Source organism: Parasteatoda tepidariorum, chromosome 2, assembly GCF_982258835.1.
Source record: "Parasteatoda tepidariorum strain Cologne lab strain chromosome 2, Ptep-v5.0, whole genome shotgun sequence".
Taxonomy (NCBI): Eukaryota; Metazoa; Arthropoda; class Arachnida; order Araneae; family Theridiidae; genus Parasteatoda; species Parasteatoda tepidariorum.
Genome location: NC_141756.1, coordinates 54,708,824 through 54,732,245, shown reverse-complemented (window position 1 = coordinate 54,732,245; position 23,422 = coordinate 54,708,824). Strand labels below are relative to the sequence as shown.

General features: G+C 28.4%; 1 protein-coding gene across 3 annotated transcripts in view; it reads left to right on the top strand.

Moving 5' to 3' along the window:
* The window catches only part of LOC107454627 (guanine nucleotide exchange factor DBS), a 117,983-nt gene that overhangs the window by 38,533 nt on the left and 56,028 nt on the right, over positions 1-23,422 (top strand). The window contains exon 1 of one of the 3 annotated variants that reach the window (XM_016071888.3): positions 6,415-6,697. The exons of 1 other annotated variant lie outside the window; for it this stretch is intronic. Coding sequence is in view for 1 of the 2 variants with exons in the window: in XM_016071882.4 (XP_015927368.1) it covers positions 22,239-22,341 (103 nt within the window). In the remaining variant the exon portion in view is untranslated. Of the gene's footprint in view, positions 1-6,414; positions 6,698-21,966; positions 22,342-23,422 lie in introns of those variants that run through there. One more of the 3 variants, XM_016071882.4, reaches the window with a different exon arrangement.

The window sequence follows — 23,422 nt, the reverse complement described above, 5'->3', positions numbered from 1 at the left end:
AAATGATACTATTTCAAGCAGTTCGGATGATTTTTTATTGTTGTTTTCCGAATTATATAGATTCAGAAATATATACTATTCTATAAAGAAGAAGAATATTCTATAACTATTATAGTTCTGCTCATTCTGAAATCACATTTATTCATTGGTTGAAGAAAGCAATGTGGACTTAAATAACTAATTCACTTTAATTCATAATGAATTGGAGAAAAAAAAAGAAAAAAAAGCATTTTACCGTAATATACACAACTGTAACAGTATGCGATCACGAAATCGGAAGTTATTGGTTGCAAGTTTGTTGATAACAGAAAGGAAAAAAAAATTATTGAGAAACTGTTCTTCAAATGTTTCAGAATGATTCACCAATGTTCTGGGTCGTCTTTTCAAGTTCTTCTGCCTTTTCGTTTGGGAAATTTTGCTTCTTATTTGCTGCTGGAAAAAAAAGCATCCTACTTTACCAATGATTCTGATCATTGGAGAGATCTAAATGAAAACTTAATAAATAGTAGCCTGAAAATATTCACCCCTCTAGAGGGCGTATTCGAGCGTTGCGATCGTTACCAAACTCCATTGCTTCGCAGTTATTGTTGTATCCCGTTATGAAACAGAATTTAGATTGAAAAGCAAAATGTATTCCATTTTGTATGTTTTATTTTACTGTTACCCATGCCGCAATAACGTTCACTTCCTTATTTTTGTAATTTTGAATAATTCAACACAAAAAACATCGCCTGACAAAGAATCGTCTTTGAGTAGTACTTCTTGAGTGAAATTAACAAGTTTAGGAAACATAGAGGTAAGACAGAAGAAAACTTAAGATCATCTAACAATGACGGTACTATAACCTTTAATTCAAATATCACGACAAATTATTTTTTCTAGCTTCGGTGGTTTCTTCAGGCAAATTTAAAGTAAATACTCGTAGAATTTATAAAGAATTCGTTCACTTCCTGCTCCTTCCACCTCAATTATTTGAGTTGGGATTTGAATGATAATAACTATTAAAAAACATTTTTCTAGTATATTTAGCGAAATTATTTGAAAAATAGCAATTATGGTGAACTTCGACGATATTATGGCTCTCCATTATTATTTATTTTCATTTGGCTTCAACTTCAAAAAAGTCAAGCTTACGAAATAAAAATATCGATAGGGAAATAATTTCTTTTTATATCTTTACAACAAAGGACATATAATCGTAGTTTAATGTAAAAAAAATGGGAAAAAATACGCAGAAAAAAAAATTTTGAAAGTACAATAGCTTTTGAACTAAGTGGAAAAGCTTGAGATCAAAATCATCCAAAAATATGGCTGTTTTAACGCGCTTTGAGCCAATTCTGAATTTGCATTTTTCTGTGCTGCAGATCGGTTCTCGAGGTATTTTTTTAATGTGAGTTTAACAGTTACTAATTTTGAAACAATTTATCAAATGTTGATGTTTTTTATCTTTATCTTTTTTTTCATCGTAATTCTTGCAAATTTTGTCTGTACACCATCTTGTAGATTTTACTGTAAAGTTTAACTTATACGCAGGTAAACAAAATATAAAGTAAAATTACGCAGTTGAAATATCGGCAATTTTTTATGGTATTTTTACATAGAGAGAAATGTGGAAAGAAGAAATTTTCTGATGGTCAATCAGCTTTACAAACGATGATTCCTAAATCCTAATTACTTTTTTTTAACGTTTAAGTCAATTTACAGCAATTTATTGGGAGTACAAATTAGTTCGGTCCGTTTTCAAAAGATGGCTCTGGCTGTTATGAATGTTTCATAGTGACAGCTGGTTTCGGTGGTTTCAGAGAGGTTAAACATCTGTCAATAATATTCAGTTTATATCGCTTTGAGTTTCATACAAAAACCCTGTCTTTTACTTTGTTGAATATATCAAATTTTGTGGTAACTAAGCAGCATTTGCGGGAGGTTTTAAGTTTCTGCTTTAGTTGGAAGAAAAGTGCAGCTGAAGCGCATCCAATGCTTGTAGAAGTTTATGGTGACAATGCTCCAACTAATAAATCATGTAGGGAATGGTTTCGACGTATCAAGAAAGGTGAATGGTGTCACTATGTGAATGGTATACTATGAGCTGTTACAACCTAGCGATTCCATTACGGGTGGTCGGTATAGGCTACAATTGATTCGTTTGAGCTGTGCATTACGAGAAAAACGGCCGGAATGCGAGCAAAGGCATGACAAAGTTATTCTTCTGCATGATAACGGTCGGCCTTATGTCGCAAAAGTCGTAAAAAATTGTTTGGAAACGCTCAAGTGGGATATTTTACCGCACCCACCGTATTCGCCGGACATTGCTCCTTCTAATTACTGGTTGTTTCGGCGGATGCAGCACGATTTGGCAGGTCACCGGATCACTTCTTTCGCAGAAATCGAAAATTGGCTTCTAACTTGAATTGCCTCAAAAGACGAGACATTTTTTCTACATGGAATTCGAAAATTGCCTGAGAGGTGGGAAAAAGTAGTAGCCAGGGATGGACAATACTTTAATTTATCTGTTCATTCATTTCATTCTGAAATAAATTAATTTTTGTCCGCAAAAAAACTGACCGAACTAATTTGTACTCCCAATATGTTGAATATATATTGATATCAGCATAATTTACGAACTATAAAAAGGGTGAACTAAATTTTCTTAAGTACAAACTCCTAAACATGTAATGAAAGTAGAATATTTCTCCTGTTTTAAAATTTTGTTTGTAATAAATAGAAATGTTTTGATACATTTGCTTATAACACTTATACAGCCCCAGAAAAATTATTACTTTTTTTTCTTCAATTTTTAATTTTAATTTAGTTTATTTTCTTTCTTAAATTTGAATATCTTCTTTTTACAATCGAGTAGTACAAAACTCAAATGGAACTTATTATTAGATCATATCTTATTGAGTTGTTCCGTTTTTAATTTTACTCTCTATACATAAAATGAAGTCCAATATTTAAATTGTCATTGAAAAGAAGAAAAGATTTAGAAAATGAAAATACAATTATTTCAGTAATTGAAAAGTTGAAAAAAATTATTTCTGATATGATATCAATGTGGAACACTTAATTTCAATCCAATTCAATTGATCCTTTTGTGTTTCTTTTTTTTTCTTTCTTAAAAAAAGGAGAGGGGAAAAATTCAAATTAAAATAGCTACCAATTTCATTTTTTTTTCTTTTTTCCAATTTCATATTTTTTTGAATTTCGTTTACTTTTAGACTTTCGCTTGATTTAGTATAGTTTACAATACGACCACACACACATTTTAAAAAAAAGGAAAAAGGAAAAAAACATGAGCTGTTTCTAATAACGATTTTAGGATCGTATTTTAGAAGTCCGAGAGGGGGGATTCAGTGCTTGCTGATCAAAAAAAATGGCCCTCCCTTACCTTTTTTTCGAAAATATAAAATGAGAATATACTGTTTTTCTTCCCAAACGTATAATTTAAAATCATTTTATCATTTTAACATGTTTATTTTTCAGAATGTTTTTGAAATGATAAAATCTTTTGTTACTCGTAGAGTTGAAATAAAAATAATAGTTTTTGCCATTTTTTCTTTCTTTTTAGGTATTTGAACTCTAACTTTCTTTATCTTTCTTTTTTTTAATAGTATTAAATTTCAAACACTAATACCATACTTGAAAAAACTTGGAAAAAAGCAGTTTTTCATACGAATGAATAGAAAATAATAGTAACCGTGAAATAGTAATTTCATCTCAATTTACATACGCATAAGAAATAAAAATAAGAGAATAAAAAAGGTAGGGCAACTTTATCAAATTTTTTTTTATTTAAGGAGGTAATATAAAATGAATGGAACTTGTGTAAGGTCAAGAAAAAGTCATGAATTAGACTAAAAAATATTATATTTTCGAGGTATATATATCCCTCACCAAAAAAAAAAAAAAAAAAAAAAAAAAAAAAAATATGTTTTTTTATTAAGTTAAGAAAACCATTCCCGAAAAATACACGGTGAGGCAAATTAATTCAAAATTATTATTTCTTCTTTCTTCTTGGGTCAATTTCAAAATCGCTGCTGCTTTGAGGCAATTAGAATGATTTCGATGTTTTTAGTCTCACTCTTCACTGTTAAAACTAAATACTAATCCGTAGTCTCCGTATGTCCTGTAGAAATATGCTTAAGTTTTGACAGGCAATTAGAAATATTTAGGTGTTTTTAATTTCACTCTTCACTGTTGAAACTAAATAATCCGTAGTCTCCGTATGTTCCGTAGAAATATGCTTAAGTTTTGACAGGCAATTAGAAATATTTAGATGTTTTTAATTTCACTCTTCACTGTTGAAACTAAATAATCCGCACTCTGTATGTTCTGTAGAAATATGCTTAAGTTTTGACAGGCAATTAGAAATATTTAGATGTTTTTAATTTCACTCTTCACTGTTGAAACTAAATAATCCGCACTCTGTATGTTCTGTAGAAATATGCTTAAGTTTTGACAGGCAATTAGAAATATTTAGATGTTTTTAATTTCACTCTTCACTGTTGAAACTAAATAATCCGCACTCTGCATGTTCTGTAGAAATATGCTTAAGTTTTGACAGGCAATTAGAAATATTTAGGTGTTTTTAATTTCAATCTTCACTGTTAAAACTAATTAATCCGCACTCTGTATGTTCTGTAGAAATATGCTTAAGTTTTGACAGACAATTAGAAATATTTAGATGTTTTTAATTTCACTCTTCACTGTTAAAACTAATTAATCCGCACTCTGTATGTTCTGTAGAAATATGCTTAAGTTTTGACAGGCAATTAGAAATATTTAGATGTTTTTAATTTCACTCTTCACTGTTAAAACTAATTAATCCGTACTCTGTATGTTCTGTAGAAATATGCTTAAGTTTTGACAGGCAATTAGAAATATTTAGATGTTTTTTAGATGTTTAGATTTGAATTTCACTCTTCACTGTTAATACTTAATCCGCAGTCTCCGTATGTTCCGTAGAAATATGCATAAATTTTGACAAGCAATTAGAATGATTTCGATGTTTTTAATCTCTTTTTTTCACAGTTTATACTAAATGCTCCGTAGTCTCCGTATGTTCTGTAGAAATACATTTAAGTTTTGATATGTAATTAGAATGATTTCGATGTTTTTAATTTCACTTTTGACAGTTTATATTACATGTGACGTAGTCTCCGTAAGTTCAATCGAAATATTTGCTTCAATTTTGAGAAGAAATTAGAATGATTTCGATGTCTTTAATCTCATTTTGTTTTTAATGATCCGCTTAACTTCATAAAACTTCAAAAATCTTATTTTTGTTCATTTTTAATTTATTTATTTTATAATTACAGTCATCTGTTTGGTGTGCTTGGTTTCGAAGAAGCTCTAAACATTTTCTGCAATGAAACATATAAATAAAGGATCAGAAAGCTTAATACTTTTGAAGAAAGGAAAACACTATTTTTCTTTTATTTTTATCAATTAAAATGTATTTAATATTTTCGATTAAGATATTCGTATATATTTATTTATTTAAATTTTTTTTTTTAAAAATCTGCTTTGTACCTTTTTGGGGAAAACAAGTTTAAAAAAAAGTCATTTAATTATTTTTTCTAATTAACAAAATTTATAATTTTTTTTTTCCTTTAAGAAGGATTCGTATCTCCACCAAAAGATACCCTCACTTAAATTTTCTTTTATTTTGAACAAATAAAGCTTTTTTTTAATTTTTTTTATCTGGAAGTTGTTTTTTTCACTTTCTTCAAATTGTTCAGTTGATAGATTATTTTTTAGAAAATTTCAGATGTTTTGTAATGGAAATAAATTTATTCATGAAAAAACTACTACGATAAATATTTGAATATTATTTATTTTAAAATATTTATATTTTACTAGCTCGTTATCATTAAAGAATAACAGGAAAGAGAAAAACTGATTTATAAGATTTAAAAATGAAAATGAGTGATCGACAGGATACCCTTAATTAACATTTTATAGTATACATCATATTTGTAGAGCTTTTCTTTCATTTTATTGGAAATGATTTCTTTAAACAAAAATAATTTGTTATTTCTCCATTTTAAATTAATTGAATTTCATGGAATATCGAAATTGTTTGTTTCTCTTTTGAAAAAGTGTATCTCTCATTAAAGTTAAACACAAAATATTATTCTAAATTACCCAAATCGATTGCAATCGATACTCGTTTTCAGTAATCTACCTAGAATAAAACAAGAGATACTTCAAGACATTATCTTTTTTTTTTTTTTATTCTTCGCAACGAAGCAGAGATGCCCAATGCACTCAGAGCTAATAACGATTTCTTGGCGAAACCCTTGGCATTATTTTAAGAGACACAGAGAAGTAGAGCTACATGGTACTTTGCTACTGTAGTTATAAACCATGGAATAGGAAAACTGTAACCCGGACATTGGCGATCGTTGGCGCTTCTCCGCTGTCATCTGTTGTGCCAGTGTTAAATTTTGGAAAGGAAATAATCGTCCTCTGTACATCGTAGTGGTTAGTGTTATCTGTTTATGGATTTTACTACTCGAAGATCGAATAATATAGAAATAATCAAATGAATTCATACAAGTGAATCATGTGCAATGTGTAATTTATGTCTGTAAATGTGTTATTTTGTTGAATTGCTCTAAAGTATCATGTTTACATTGTGACCCTTCTTCGTCGCTATGATAAGCCGTGCGGGTTATTTTTGGTGTCCATTTAACAGGTACTTATTTCGTTAATTGTTCTATTTATCAATGTATAATTCTTAAGTACTTAATTTAGATGTAATTATGATGTATAAATTGTGAAGAAAGCTATGAAATACTTGTAATTTATGTATAAGCACCGGTTTTCTGTTAGTCGTTTTTTCAACAGCAGGTATTGTATTTGTACATGCTTTCTCCTTGTAAATTGATTAAAAATTTATATTTTTGGTTGTTAAAAAACTTAATTGGTTTGCTAATGGATGTGCTGGCATTGTTTAATTTGATAATATTTTAGATTAAATGGAAACAGTATTATAATGATGTTTAAAATTTAGAAAAGTGTGCTATTAATAATATTATTTAAAAATTAAATCTTTTTAAAAATAAAGCTATAGTGCGGCTAAAAAAATGAGTTTAGTTCGTTTTTGAACCTTGCACTTTGTGCCTATCTTATTGTTTGTTTACGTTTTAAAAAATTTAAATCCTACTGACAACATAAATATTTATTTATGTGTAGATTTGTTTAGTTGTATTTATTATTATATTTTTAAATATAGTACTAAATGATTATTACTCTTGTTGCAGCAGTTAATTTTTTGACTGTTTGATATTAATTTATTTTAACTGTGAATTACATTGATTAGTATTAAACTTTGTTTTATTTTAATTTTGTCATTAATTTTATACACGAAAATTCATGAGGAATAAGTTTACAGTTTTCAATGAACAATCTCATTTAAACTTGAGATTTTTTTTGTTTATTTATATTGAATATTTATTTTGTTGATATTTTTTTATCTTAGTGGATGATGACTCGACATGTTCAGAATTAATTTTGATATTGTATGTTGTTTTTGTTTAAAGTAAAGATTTTAGGTTAATTTTTTTTTCCTTCCAAATTAGACTATTGTTGAAATAATTACAGTTAGAAACAAATAAGTTGTCCAGTGTATATCTGAAAATTTTTTAGAAAATATTAAGTAAGAGTATGATATATTTTCCCTTGTAAATTTCATTTATTTTTAAAGTTAATAGTTTCATTTGCGTGTCATGGTCACTCTAAAACTAGACTACTGGGCAACCAGCAACATTCTAGGATTGACCCTCAATCAATAATGATTCAAAGATTATTTCAATACATGCAAACTATACCATAATTTAGATTGGAGGGCATATGGTGGTAGTAATCACCCAGCCTAAGCACCATTCTTTCTAATCGTGGTTGGTACGCAGGTCATCGGGCTACCAAAGCAGGGAAGCCATCCCCTCTGCAGAGGATCAAAATTCCGATAGCATGTTTTCGCATCATCCTCAGGGATAGCCCATTGTGAAGCTCTAGTTATGACGTAAATTAAATGCCTACCTACCTATCTAACTGTGGTTGAATTTTTATGCCTCTGAATTCTAAAACTGCTGGAAGCTTTAAATTTTTTAGATTTGAAGCCACTAATGCAACCGGACAAAGTGGAGTCCGATCATAGACATGGTCGTTAGCTTGAATGATTGAATTTCTACCCAGATAGAGACGAATATGATAGGTAGATGAAGACTCTACTCGATTAACCAATGGAGATAAGAAATGCAATATTTCTTTTAAATATAATTCTTACCTTAGGAACCTTGTTCTTACCTTGTTGAAAATTTTGTTTATTATATCCAATTCTCTTTGTTATAAAGATAACTACACTTAGTAAAACTTAATTTAAATATTGAAATATAAACTAGTCGCACTGGTTGTCACAAGAAACAAAGAAATAAAACAAAAAAATGGGGGATAGAGGATAATTTTATTTTTTATTAATCCCTGTTATTACAAGATAACACTTTATAACATTCAATACTAATTAAGACTAACTATACAATATAGAAACTATTAAGTCTTCATCATGGACTATGGCTATTTTTTTTAAATTTTAATATGGGTTATTTTTGCTGGAAATAATGATGCTGAAGCTTTCATCTTAGTTTCACTATAACATTGTTTTTATAATTTATGCGTTAGATATACCAATGAAGCGAAATCTGTCTTAAACACACAGGTTACAGTCATTTACTCCATTCAAAAGTATACCCTTGATAATATGACACCTGTTATTCTTGTTTAGGAAAATTTAAACTTGTGTGCTGTATTTAGAGGGGTAAGAGTAAGGCCTTAGACTGATGTCTAATTTGGGGCTCTATTCATACTAAATTAACCGAAATTTAATCATATTCCAAAATATTGAAACTTTTTATGAAATTCAATTCCAGTCAAAAATTCCAGTTTTGCAAAAAAAAAAAAAAAAAAAGCTTTTTTTTTTTTTAAGTAATTATACTAAACCATAAAATACAGATAAATATCAATGTCAGTAAAAACATTTTGTATGAAATTATGAATGTTAAGTAGAAGTAAGAACAATCAAACATTCAATTTTTTAAAAGAAAAAAAAAAAGAATTTTTAAATTTTCCTAAAGTTGTTATATGGGAAAGATTAAATCTTTCATAGCTGGTTATGGAAAACAAGTTATAAAGTTATAGAAATCAAGGAGAAGAGATATTGAAGGCCAAATATCATTTCCCCCTCTTATTTTCTGAAATTCACACTAAAATGTACATAATACATTTTTAATGATTTTAAAAACAAATTGTGAAATTTTATGTTTGAAAATGTTTAAAAAATATTTTCCAAAATTACACAAATCAATGTTATCTTAATCTTAAGTTGCTTGTAGGGCCCTAAAAATTTGGGCACCTGGAGTTACAACTCCAATAGCCTCCTCGCTAAATCTATCCTTTAGTAAGAGTAATACTAATTACCATGGAACACTAAAGTACTATAGTAGGAGTGATATAAAAAACCTGTGGTACATTCTAGTACTAAAATTGATTGTAAACTAGTTTTAGTATTGCAAATCATTGCTGGTTTGCAATTGGTAATAATGATCGTAAACTAGAAAACTATTACATCATGTTTGATCAAATTTATATTGTAGCTATCATAGGTGATCAAAATTTGTTATGCAAAAAAATGTTTTAATGTTCAAACAAATAATTATTCAATCCGTAATTTAGTAGTTTTGAAAAAACATCTGAGTCAAGCATAGATAATTATACTTCCATATACGAGTCTCTTCTGTATATGGCTGTTAAGGTATGGTAAATACTCCTAACTACAAATGTACAATAATCTTTCCTAAGAACTTGTTTGAATTCAATTTACATAAAAAAAAGTCACATAAATTAGCTCCCGGACACCATAAGGATTAGGAGTCTTCTTGCCTTATAGACTGTTGACCATTTAGTGACCAGTGCAGCGTTACATGCACCTTATTATCGTTATACATATAAAGCAGGGGTATTTCAAGAAAACCTGGGGAAAAAAAGATTAAAAATTTTAGCAACAAAATATAATTTCTTATCAATTGTACTTAAATGATATTATATAATTTTCCTTTTAATATGTTAAACCTCCATTCTATATATTTATTTCAAATTTTTATTGATCGTTAATAATGATATTATTATTGAGAGGACAGGGGTTCTGTAAAATTACCCGAAGTGTATGAGGAATCCTAATTTTCAAATAAATAAACGATGACAATGATGCGTATTAACAGTAACAAACGAGGTCTGTTTGATTGTTCTAAGTGGTTCATGTAATAAAATTTATTTTTGATTCAAATAACTTATGAATTATCTATACATGTAATAATTGTGTAGATAAAGTACCTAATTTATCTAGCAATAGCAATTGTCTGGAATTCGATTGAGTATAAAAAAATGTTACTCTTGACACTTTAGAATTCTCGTTTAGAATTCGATCGATTTTTATGATAAAACTTATTTCTGTAGAAGAGTTCGAAAAGAACATATTTTTAATGGTGCTCGTAAGCAACTTGTTTGACATCAACAACAATAAAAAAAATCATCAATTATGATATTATTATGATTTAGTAAATTTTTTGTATTATTATATTGGTTGTTATTACATGTTAATTTATGGTTAGTTGTATAATCAGGTACTTAAACCCTTCTGTTTCTCATTAGCTTTTGATTTCTATTTTCGATACTGACTAAAAGTTCTGTCTTTAGTTTACGAAATATTTGTGTGATATAAATCTCATCGTCCATGCTCTTCTATTAAGGCTTTTTCTAGTATAAAATGTATAAAGTTACAAAGATGTGATTTTTCTCTCTTTTTTTTTTCTTCATATTTTTATTAGTATATATATAATTCACTCCGAAAGTGTAATAAATTTATTATTATTATTTTTTTTTTTTTTTTGCGCGTCTGTGTTACAATATGCACAAATTCGTATTCTCCAGTTAAAAAAAATTATGTTCGTAAAAGAATTATTAAATTAAAATTCTCTCTTCAAAATAAATGAAAACTATTTAAAGATGAACTTAATATATATATATATATATATATTTTTAAATTGAGTGCAATTTGAACCGCCGTGTTGTTCATACGATTTGATTGGAGCGTACAAAAAATTGTTTCATTGGATTGGTGTGTTTAAATGAAATTCGAAGCCCCGTTTGTTGTGAATGAGAGGTGTTTACCTTCCTAAAGATATCGTTTGCAAGGCAACCTGCTTATCAAGAATAAAATCGATATTTGCAACAAACATTTCGTTCTACGAACAGGAAGTCTGAGGAAAAGATAAAATGCAAATTTCCTTAAATTGTGAGGAAATTTTATATATTTGTTCGGAAGAATGACATTCTTGTTTTATTAATCTCTGTTTGAATAATATTTAAATACGAATGTTTGACTGGGAAAATGACCTTCCTTTGCAGGTGTATGTTTTTTTTACGATTTCGATTTCCTTGACCTTTTATGACCAGGTAAAGCCCACGATGCTCCATCATTTTCCGTAACAAATAACAGTGTTTTTGAAAATGAAACATAAGTATTTATAAGATTCATAGATCATAGTTAAACAAAAATTCTTGGCTGTTTTTGGCTAAGGATATACGAAGGATATCCTTAGGATATTCCCTAGTATATATTTTATCTAGAGGGTATTGATTGTGAAACGATCTGCAGTGTTGTACAAAAATAGTATATAGTAATTAAACTTGTATCAAGTGTGGGGCCGTTCAAATATTATGTAAGTATACCTAAGGGGGAGGTTTGTGATTTGCGTATTTTTGCTGACAAGGGAGAAAAAGGGGTATATGCAACGTTTGCATAAAACTTTAAAGTTACGCTTGACTTCTCCTTATTTTCAAAAAAAAAAAAAAAAGAAAAACGAATGAAGATGCAAGAAGAAAAACACTGCTAAAAATGTTGAAAAAGATATCATACTTGGAAAATTATCAAATTTGAAATAAAAATTTAAAAAAAAAATTGTTGGAGGGGGGGAGTTGGAAAAAGATTTCTCTAAAGAGTTTTAAAGGTCTAGAGCAGTGGTCGACAAAGTGCGACTCCAGAGCCGCATGTGGCTCTTTGGCTCCTTAAGTGCGGCTTTGGCACAAATATCCACGGAAGGCGCAATAATATTTCCATTAAAAAAAATTTGTAAGAAAAAAATTACATCTTATTTTGATAAATTAAAATTCTTCTATAAATCTAGAACATGTATAATTTTTTGTTTAAGTTAAAAGATAGATAGGTAATTAGAATTTTATATTGTTGTAAAAATACGTAACGAACATCGAGTTTAATTTTACTAGTTTTTGTAAACGTAAACACAAACCATGTACAAGCTACCAGCTGAAATTGTTCGTATGTTTTCGGGGCACTCCGGTGTGATACAAAGGTACCACAAGCATGCTCGCATACTTTTTCTAAAGTAGTGGGGGTACAAATTGGATTAAAAGTAAAAACAACAACATACAAACCTGACTTACTCAAACTTTCCAAGGAGATGCAAGCACATTGTTCGCATTAATAAATATTTATTAAGTATGAAATTTAGTTTTATTTAATGTAATAAAAGTTTACTAAGCAAGCAGATTTGGCTCCCAATTTTTTTAAAAATTGTTGTAATGTTCATATTTGGCTCTTTGGCTAATAAGTTTGCCGACCACTGGTCTAGAGCATTGACCAAAAAAAAAAAAAAAAAAAAACATAAAGGATTCCTAAAGAATACTTTACTTAAAATTTTATTATATGAATTAAAGCGTATACTTTTATGCAGAGATACATATTTTATTTGAATTGATTCCTTAAAATTAGATTTCTGCAGTTAAAGTCAAAGTAAAACGCAACATCGTGTGCTTTTACTTTCTTATGTAAGCATTGGAGGAGGTTCGTGAATTGCTTATTTTCTTTGACAAGGTGGCGAGGGGATCTAAAATTACGAGAAACATGCTTACATAATTTTTGAAAGGCCTCTGCAATGAGATTTTTTTTTTTTCCTTTTCAAATTGTTAAAACATATTTGCATGCGTGCCACTCAGAAATATGATTTTTGAGGAGGATGAAATTTAACTAAGCCATTAAAATAGTTCTCAAAACTTCATACTTGAAGAAAAGAGTGATAAAAAACTTTTGGAATAAGTTTTACTTTTTGGTATTGCATTTTTATACATGATAAAATGTTGAGGAAAATCATCATTTTTATTAACCAATTATATTGGCCATAAAAAATTAAAATCAGCAAAATTTTAGTTTAGATTTTTCATTTGTCACAGCTCTACTATATGTCAAGTAAAATTGTGTTTCATTACTTACTTCTGATATTTTTTATTTCAAAATTTTCTTTCGGTAAATCTGATTAAAAAAAATTGAAGAAAAAAATAAATTATGTTAAATCGTGTAATGTATAATACTTTATAACACTTTTCCAATCATTCAATTCTTTCGTTCAAACCGGTATTTCGTTAAATGCGAGATCGTTGTAATTGTCTTTCTTCTATATAAATTTAATTCTTGAAATTTGTTTCTCAGATTCTGTAATATAAATGTTAGTGCGGTAATTAATAATATGTGGTAATTTATGTTCCATATTTGGATCTTTCTGTTTATAGAACATTCTATGTCTCTTAAACAATCACGATGATAATCAAGTATAAGTTATATTCAAATAAGATTTATCACTTCCTAAATCATTACTGTTGAATTTATGTAATATATTGTTTGTAAAACATTTTCCTTAACTGCAGGACGTTTTTAATCAATCTTGAATCTCGTTAAATGCGAGATCGTTGTAGTTGTTTTATTTCTATATAAATTTAATTCTGGAAATTTGTTTCTCAGATTCTGTAATATAAATGTTAGTCGTGATTTGCCTTCCATTTTTGGATCTTTCTGTTTATAGAACAATTTATGACTCTTTATCAAAAGTTACAATGATAAACAAGTATAAGTTATATTTAAAATATTCTATAAGATTAATCAGTTCCTAAATCATTACCGTTGAGTTATTTGTAACATATTGTCTGTAAAACATTTTCCGCCATACTTTTTTATTTCCTTTTTAGAATCTTATTTCTCGCTTCATCAAGTCCAAATGATTATTAACTGGATGAGTTACTTATTCTTTTGTATTCCATGAATATATTCCAAGTTCTTGACCTTAAATACTCTCACTAAAAGTGTTCGGAATATCTGATCATTATGGTTCTTTTCAAGCGTCGGCCATGCGTTGTTTCTGCCGCATAAAACAAAGGTCGAAGATAGTCATACTTCGCATTGTTGTATGCTTTTTTCTTTTAATAAATCGCGAGTGATCAGCCTTGCATGTTAAGATGCTCAACGAGTTGTGGAGATAGGTCAATTGATAGAGTTATATTCACTTTCTGTTGCTGGAAGGAGAGAAAAAAATTGATAATTTACGTAATAATTACGGGTTCAACCATGCTCGCTTTTGTATTGTTGAGCTGGACGGATGGCCAAACTATTAGTTGCTTGTTAACATTGTATTAGAAACGTGGCGTATTTTTTTTTATTGCCTTTATTAAACAACATACCCGACTTTTTGTGCAAATTTTACTCATGTTTTTGTGAAAATAGAGTCCTGATCTTATGAAAAATATTTAAAAAAAATTCTGAAATTATATAAAAATTCTGTTCAGACTTTTTATGAAAGATCCGTTTCAGTTGGGTTGCGAGAAATTAATTCATTTTCATAATTTTGTGAATATGGAAAAGTAAGACCCACAAAAACCATGTATTTCAAAGAAATTTAGTTTTAAAATTATTAATTGAATTATGATTTTTTTTAAAATTATGAAATTGAATTGGTTGAAGACGTTATGGGCTTCTTTTTTCGAAAGAGTCCGTTATAGCATTTAGTTTTGAGAAGAGCCCGTTAGCGTTATCAAATTTCGCCTGAAAAAATCACTTTTTATTAGAAACGCAGCGTATTTTCATTTTTTTATTGCCTTTATTAAATAACATACCCGACTATTTGTGCAAATTTTACTCATGTTTTTGTGAAAATAGGGTCGTATGAAAAAGATTTAAAAAAAAAAAATTCAGAAATTTCATAAAAAGTCTGTTCAGACATTTTATGAAAGATCCGTTTCTGGTTGGGATGCGAAGAATTAACACATTTTCATAATTTTGTGAATATGGAAAAGTAAGACCCACAAAAACCACGTGTTTGAAAGAAATTTAGTTTTAAAATTATTAATTGAATAATGATTTTTTTTTTAAATTATGAAATTGAATTAGGAGTTGAAGACGTTAATGGCTTCGTTTTTCGAAAGAGTCCGTTATAGCATTTAGTTTTGAGAAGAGCCCGTTAGCGTTATCAAATTTCGCCTGAAAAAATCACTTTTTATTAGAAACGCGGCGTATTTTCATTTTTTTATAGCCTTTATTAAATAACATACCCGACTATTTGTGCAAATTTTACTCATGTTTTTGTGAAAATAGGGTCTTATGAAAAAGGTTTAAAAAAAAAATCAGAAATTTCATAAGTCTGTTCAGACATTTTATGAAAGACCCGTTTCTGTGTGGATGCGAAGAACTAACTCATTTTCATAATTTTGTGAATATGGAAAAGTAAGACCCACAAAAACCATGTATTTCAAAGAAATTTAGTTTTAAAATTATTAATTGAATTATGATTTTTTTTTAAATTATGAAATTGAATTATGGGTTGAAGACGTTATGGTCTTCGTTTTTCGAAAGAGTCCGTTATAACATTTAGTTTTGAGAAGAGCCCGTTAGCGTTATCAAATTTCGTCTGGAAAAAATCACTTGTGTTCGTCTAAGATTTTGTGTTCAATGGATTTTGGATAGTTATCTCCTGATTGGTAATATAAATAATTTGAAGGTAATTATTAATTATTTACTAGATCACTAATCAGTAATTATGTTAGTAATAATTATAATTAAATATTAAAAGCAATCAATAGAGTTGCTATTGAAGTTATTTAACTACATGACAAAAACCATCAATCAGAAAAAAAGGCAAAAAAACTTAAACAACTTTCGATCTTATGATCTTATTTTTATATCCTATATAGCACTCTTCATGTTTGAGCAATAGGAAACGAAAATATATTTTCTGTGAATGTTATGAAAATAATAATAGGTTTGAGAAATAGGAAACGAAAATATATTTTCTGCGTGTTATGAAAATAATAATAGGTTTGAGAAATAGGAAACGAAAATATATTTTCTGTGAATGTTATGAAAATAATAATAGGTTTTAGAAATAGGACACGAAAATATATTTTCTGTGAATGTTATGAAAATAATAATAGGTTTGAGAAATAGAAAACGAAAATATATTTTCTGTGAATGTTATGAAAATAATTCAGCATGCGTGAATTCAGAATTTAAAATCGGTTGAGTAGTAAAATAAGTATATAAAAATAAGCTTATAAAAATTAAATATAAAAAGTGCTATGACTATACAAGTATAGTATAGTAAATATGTACGTTGACTAGGCTTATCCCGGACTCTTACTTACGGTGCAATTTAATTGCCGGATAGATTTTATTGAATTATTACTGAAATTCAATACACTAATAACTTTGACAACCTCGCGGACATCTCTTGAAAATGCTTAAAATTGAAATAAAATTACTCACACGTGGTCAATAGCTAGACAGTGAAAAAATTTGGTTCATATATTGTTTAAAACTAATTAAGGTGATAGGATTGAAAGATGAGTTGAAGATTTAGAATATTAAAATACAGTTGCGTTGTGCATCCAGCTTGGTTACCAGTAAATTTACATGTTGTACAAGATAGTTTTTAAGGTAACAAAAGCGGGTCGCCAAAGGTGGCTAGTTTTGAGAAAATTCTTAAATTTTCAATCACGAATTTTTTAATAACTATTCTAGCAATCCTCTGTTGTTCTTGTAAAAACATTGTTAATGTTCAAAAACGAAATGAAAAAATTTATTGTATGAAATAAAAAATAAAAATAAATGAATTGCTTTTTTGAAAAATGTACGAATTGACATTTATTTCAGCTTCTCATTGTAATTCTATGATAATCATCTTCATATAAAAATTAAATCCTTGAAAGTAAACTTGTCTCAAAATTTAATTATCGAAATAACTTCCTTCGTTCTTTTTCGTTAGATCATGAATAATAATAGAAGTACGATTCATGCATAGATTTCATCTTTATAATGCATATAAAAGAATAAACGTGTTTTATATTTTTGTTTCAAATTTTTATTGATACAATTATCTATTCATTGTCGTCAAACCTGGAAGTTAAAAACATCAGAACTGAATTTTATTCATACCATGAAAATGCAAATAATATCCCCATTGTAGTTTATTTTATTTTGCACGCTGACCTTTTTTAGGTACAAATCTGTGGTAAATCCGATCTCCATTCAGTTTTTAAAAAGGTGATTACTATTTCCTGCTAAATAGTATATAATATTCTTTTGTGTTAGAGATTATAATTTTTGACCGATTTCCATTATTGGAAAATTATTTAAAATTAGGTCAATCAATCTTTAACTTCTGAAAACAGCAGATTTATGTTGAGTAAAATCAGGTTTTTTATACAGTTTACGCCTGATAGAACGACTTCTTTCGTTCAAATGAAAATGGCGATAAAGGTGTGGTAAATATCACAAGTGCAAATATACCTTAAATATTTATTCGCAACTGAAAAGTATTACACTCACAAATGTCAACCAGAAAATGCTAGCTGTTCATAAAATTTAAATTGGTAGCGAAATAACAATGAATTAATCTTAATTTGTTGAATTTTGACAGCACTTAGAAAACTTCTGATTTTCAGGTCTTGTATATTTGTTTCGTAAAGTTTTGGTCAAAATCCTAGTAAAGCAACCTAATTCGATCAAAAATAAAATTATAAATCGCTAACTTTATTATCACTTAAAAGATTTTAAAAAAATAAAATTTCCGTTTCAGTAGAAGTTAGCATATATGTACGTACACTTGACAATCCAGGCTCTAAACCTAGGCCTATTGACAACCTAGATCTCCCTTCATCCGAAATGAAAATCTAGATATTTCACATTTAATGTGCGTCATCTTAAATAATGAGTTAAATAATTTCTTGGAAACTTTTTCTAAATCAAATGATATGACTCATTGTCAGTGAAAATATGTATTTGAAAATACAAAAGTGTTAGAAACTTTTTTTCGAAATGATATTTATGAGAAGAATGGCACTAAATTTCGTTTTTTTTTATTCATTCATTAATTTTTTTTTTATTAGAATTATCACTTTGACGCAAACGTTACACCGATGTCGCCTTTTGTATATTTTTTTCCTGAAGCTCTAATTAAAAGTAAAAGGTATTTTTAAATTATAAAAAATAGTCTATTTACTCTATTAGCTACTTAAAAAAAATCTGATTATAAGAATTATATTTGTTCGAAAATATAAATACAAAAAAAAAAAATTATCAATGTGTCATTTTGTAAATTAATGAAATTTTAATGATGAATAACTGTTTCACTTAGATCTAAATAACAGCTAATAAGTGCAATTTTTAAAAATTATTGTTTGTAAGTGAGCAGTGTTTGGAAGATTAAAGAGGCATCATTATTTCATGCGGTATTTCATAATCATAAATTAATAAAATGCTGAATATATTTTTTACTTATTTTGACCTAAATTAATACAAATAATGAGAGAAAAATTTTTTAATATAAAGTTCTGCGTTAAAGGGTTAACGGTTCAACGCTGACAAGACAAAATATACTTGTAAAATAGCGTTTATATATTAGATGATGACTATATATGATGTGCTCCAACTTCCAACTACAGTTGGTTTTTTATCCTTTATTTTATGTCTTTGTAAAAAAAAAAAAAGAATTTTAAATAATGTAATAGTCAAGGAGCGCATAATTATCTTAAATAAAATAAAAAATATTTGTTTTTGTAAAGAAAAATTATTTCAATAGAAATTATATTTATGAATTGATTTGCTGTACAATTCAGCTTGTCATAAGCATCATAGGGTTTTGCTTCTTCAATGCCAAAAGCTCTAAAAAAATGTGCTAACTCCATTAAGAATTATTTTTATTTTGTAACATAATAAAGAATAAGCTGTCAAGGATCTTAATTTTATTTAGTGCCTTTTTTTTTAAAACTTATAATCGTTTCTTAATAGCATCACAAGTTCCATATGAAACTCGATTTTATTATACTTAATATAGGATCAAGGTCCTAATTAAAATGAAAATAGTCGTGGACCTATGACTAAGCGTTACTTGACAGATGAACATAGTGGCATTTTCGACATCTGAGAGTTGATTTAAAATTTACTAATGTTTTGTTTGTGTCTTACTTGTTGTCTGATAGCAAGGTCATTACTAAATATGAAGTTCTGTGTGAAATTTATGCAATTATGTTTGAAATAGAAGCATTTTGTATTCGAATGTTTAAAGTTATGACTAATATGAAAGTTCAAATCGTTTATTTCGTCACCGAACAATGATTTTAATCTTTAATTTCAGATTTTTTTTTATCTGAAACTAAAATATTGCTTGTTATTCTTAGCACAATTTTTTTTTAAATAGTAGTAAAGCGGTTAATTAATTTTGTAAACGGGTTAAATAATTTTGCGAATAAAGATGCCAAACTTAAAGATTATTAAAACTGTCCGCTCAACTGTAACGGGCTTTTACATGTTAAACAAAGCGTGTCTTTGTTGATGAGCTACTTTAAACAGGAGTGCTCTTGTTAATAGTAATTTCCTCATAAAAAACTGTTAATTAGCCTTTTAAACAGGCTTTCTTCTGTTCGAGATATCAGATGAATTGTATGAAATTCAAAACAATGAATCTAATCCACTCCACTTCATTCCTATTTTTCTTTATCCTCGGAATAATTTTGCTGTTATAAAGATTTTGTTGTGTAAAGTTTATATTATTTAAATGCAAAAATAAAAAAAATATCTGTATTTCATTTGTAAAAGATAATTCATTTGTTACTTAAGGCTACAGTGGACGTTCAAAAAAATTTTTTTTAGCTTTTATGCTACACTAAAACTTTTTTTATAACTTATGTATTCTATCAAGATATGCCCTTGCAAAAATTTTTGTAAAAAATATTTGGACCATTTTTGAGAAATTTAAAATTTTTTAAAAAAAATTTCATCAATTTTAAAATGCTCCCAACGGCTTAAATTAAAATTTTTATTTATTTTTTTTTAATATTCTTTTTTTAGAGATAAATGTTAAAAGCTTTATGCATTATATAGGAATTTTCCTAAATTTATTTTAAATTTATGACCAAAAAACAAATTTTATGTAGATTTTTGTTTCAAAATAAAGGTCGTTAGGTACATGAAACCCGATAACTCTTTTATTTCTTGTTATAAAACAGAAAAAAATGCATAAACTTAATCTAATATACATATAAATAACTAGAAAAAAATTTCATCTCAATAGGATGAAAACAAAGTCGACTGGAACATTTTGAATACGTGAAACATAACAAAATTTCAATTTTGAGAAAAACAGCTTTTTGTGTAAGAAAAGGGGCGTGGCTTCATAATGTGAAAACGAAACTACCCTATAACTTCTCAAAAAATGACGAAATTTAAAAAAAAAAAAATTCAGTTGAAAAAGCAATGAAACAAGTGTCTAAATATGTCCAAAAAAAAAAAACGAAATTTTTATCAATTTTTGGCAATATAAAGGTCCACTGTAGCCTTAAGAAACAGCTATAGTTTATCAACTTTAAATTTTGAAAGTACTAACTGTTTCAACTGGTAAATGTTTCAACAAGGGAGGAGGCGTTACCAACTACAACCATTTCGTTTAGTTAGCATATTTCTTTCTTTCTTTAGCTACTTTGTTGTACTATACTGTACAGCAAGCGTATCAAACATTTGGGTTTTGAACGTTTATATAAAGATAAGTTTATTTGAATTTATCTCGTACTTATTTCGCATTTCTAATTTTTTTTATTCAATGAAATTGCAAAATCGTATTATATATTAAATTTTGTTTTAATTTAAATAAAGTTTTAAAATTCTGTATTGAATTAAATTGAGATGAGTATTATAACTACGCATTATGTGTTAGAAACCCGAAGAATGTTAATAAATAAAATATGTATGGAACTCTACTGAGGGGAGATACTACGGGAGATACTGAGGGGGATACGGGAGGAGAGAGGAGATACATATAAATAAAAATTGTATGTTGTAAGTAATTTATTTTTTTCTATGTGAGACGGAATTTTTCTAATGGGGAAAAAAATCCTTTTTTAAAAATATGTTTTGAAAAAGGATTTAAAAAAAAAAAAAATGATTCAAAACCCTTTTTTTTTTTACTCCCATGAGCGTCGCAGGGGACTCATTTTTGAAGGAGAAAAAATTAAAATACAGTCCCAATAGTTCTCTAAGTTTTAGCATAAGGAGTAAAAAATTATTAAATCTGCTAAATATATACAAAATGGTAATTTTTTTTTTTTTTATCTCTTTCTTGTTTTTAATACTTTTGTGAGTTTAAATAGTTGATAATTCGTGAAAATTTTCTTTATTTGTCTGAAATATTAAGGGGGACTTTTAAAGATTTCTAATTATTTAGTGGGACATTTACTGCTGTGTAACTTTCAGTTCTAGAATTAATATTTTACAATAGCTTGCGCGTTTCATCTGAACTTTGTTTCAATAAATGATATATTATCCCCCGTCTTATATTTTATTATTTAATAAAATAAAAAAAACTAGTTGAAAAACAAGATCGGTGTCTCATTCGTCCTTGGCATTGGGCAGTGCGCCATCCCACTCATTGTATTCTATCCTCTTAGCACGACTTATTCATAACTTTTTTTTCTGTTATTTTAGTAATCGGACTCATCTCTCGCGTTTACAAGTATCGGAGCACAATAGTGAATTGAATTATGACAGGTATTTTAATGATCCGTATTTCATGTCGCACTGCGCGCCATGTGTAAGACGGTGATAAACCAGCCTCCCATAATCCCGAGTAGCAGTTGTGTTTGAATGCACATGCCGAAGAAGAAAAAGGTTTTTTTTTATTGTTGGAGAAAAATTTCAACGCCAGTTCTCTCATGTTGAGAAAGAAGACTCGTGCTTTCCGCAATCAGCTGCTAATCTGGAATGGTAAGGGTGCTTGACACTCTTAATCTGTTTTAAAAATTGTGTGATTGTGTCTTGACTGATTCTATGGAATTAAAATAGTCGCTTAAAGATGCTAAGTGTGTGCTGTTTCGCACCGCTGAGGAAGTTTTGGAGGGATGGGCTATGGTCCAGGGAACACATCCGTGCACTGGTAAAGCGTGCAAATCGAATGGGTAAGTGTGCTGGGTAATTATGCTCATAAATATAAAATCCTGATGGCAGTGATTTACTGCTTTTCAGTGACCATCGTGTGTGCATCCAGGTGGTCAGGCTTCATTATCACACACATCGTTTGAAAACAAAAAAGGGTTGAAATTTCTACTAAAAAATTTGTTTTCTTCCTTTCTCTTTTGATCTCTGTTTTATTTATTTTTATTTATAAGTGCAAAACTGAGAAACGTTTATGCTTTAACAGGGTGCGTAGCGTTTTTAAAAAGTGCTTAAAGGTGCTTATTTTCGTTTTTTAAAAGCCCTTAAAGGTGCTTTTTTCCATGGGTGTTTTTAAGAAGTGCTTAATTTTCCTTTTTCCGAAATGTGATATTTTTCTTTACCATGTTGATTTTCGCTACAAATTATGCAAAAAGACATTGTCCTATTCAACGTTTTCACAATTAATTCAACCCCAGTCGATTTCGGCTTACCGCCGGTCTGTAGTGTATGAAAACACCATTTGTTTTACATGTTTGATGAAATACTTGCGGGTCTCCACTTCAATGGTAAGGATTTTTGACTCTCATGTGCTTATATTCTTTGGTGCTACCCTGCTGCATTTTGCAAAAGATTCTCAATTTGAGACTTCATTTTCCGCACTCTGTAATAGAATCGAAAAATCTCATTTTCCGCCCTCTGTAATAGAATCGAAAAATCTCTCGAATTTTTGAAGATTACGTGGACCAAAGTAAACATTGTCAATTTTTTCTCTCTCTTAGTGATAGAAAATTCCATTTCTCTTTTTAATTTCATCGTTTGTGACGCGCCATCGTCTTCGTCACTGTAAATAAAACCGGATAAAGCCATCAATTGTCAAAAACTTGCCAACCCTGTCTAATTATGATATTTTTCAAAATGCTTTAAAATATTTTTTGAGTGCTTGAAATGTGCTTAAAAGGTGCTTATTTTTTGTTGAGAAATTTGGCTACGCGCCCTGTTTAAGTTATTTTAGTTTTCCACTAAAATTATTTCAATGTATAAATACATCAGCTTCTAAGGAACCTTTATAAGACAAAAAAATTGCTTAAAAATACACAGAAATAA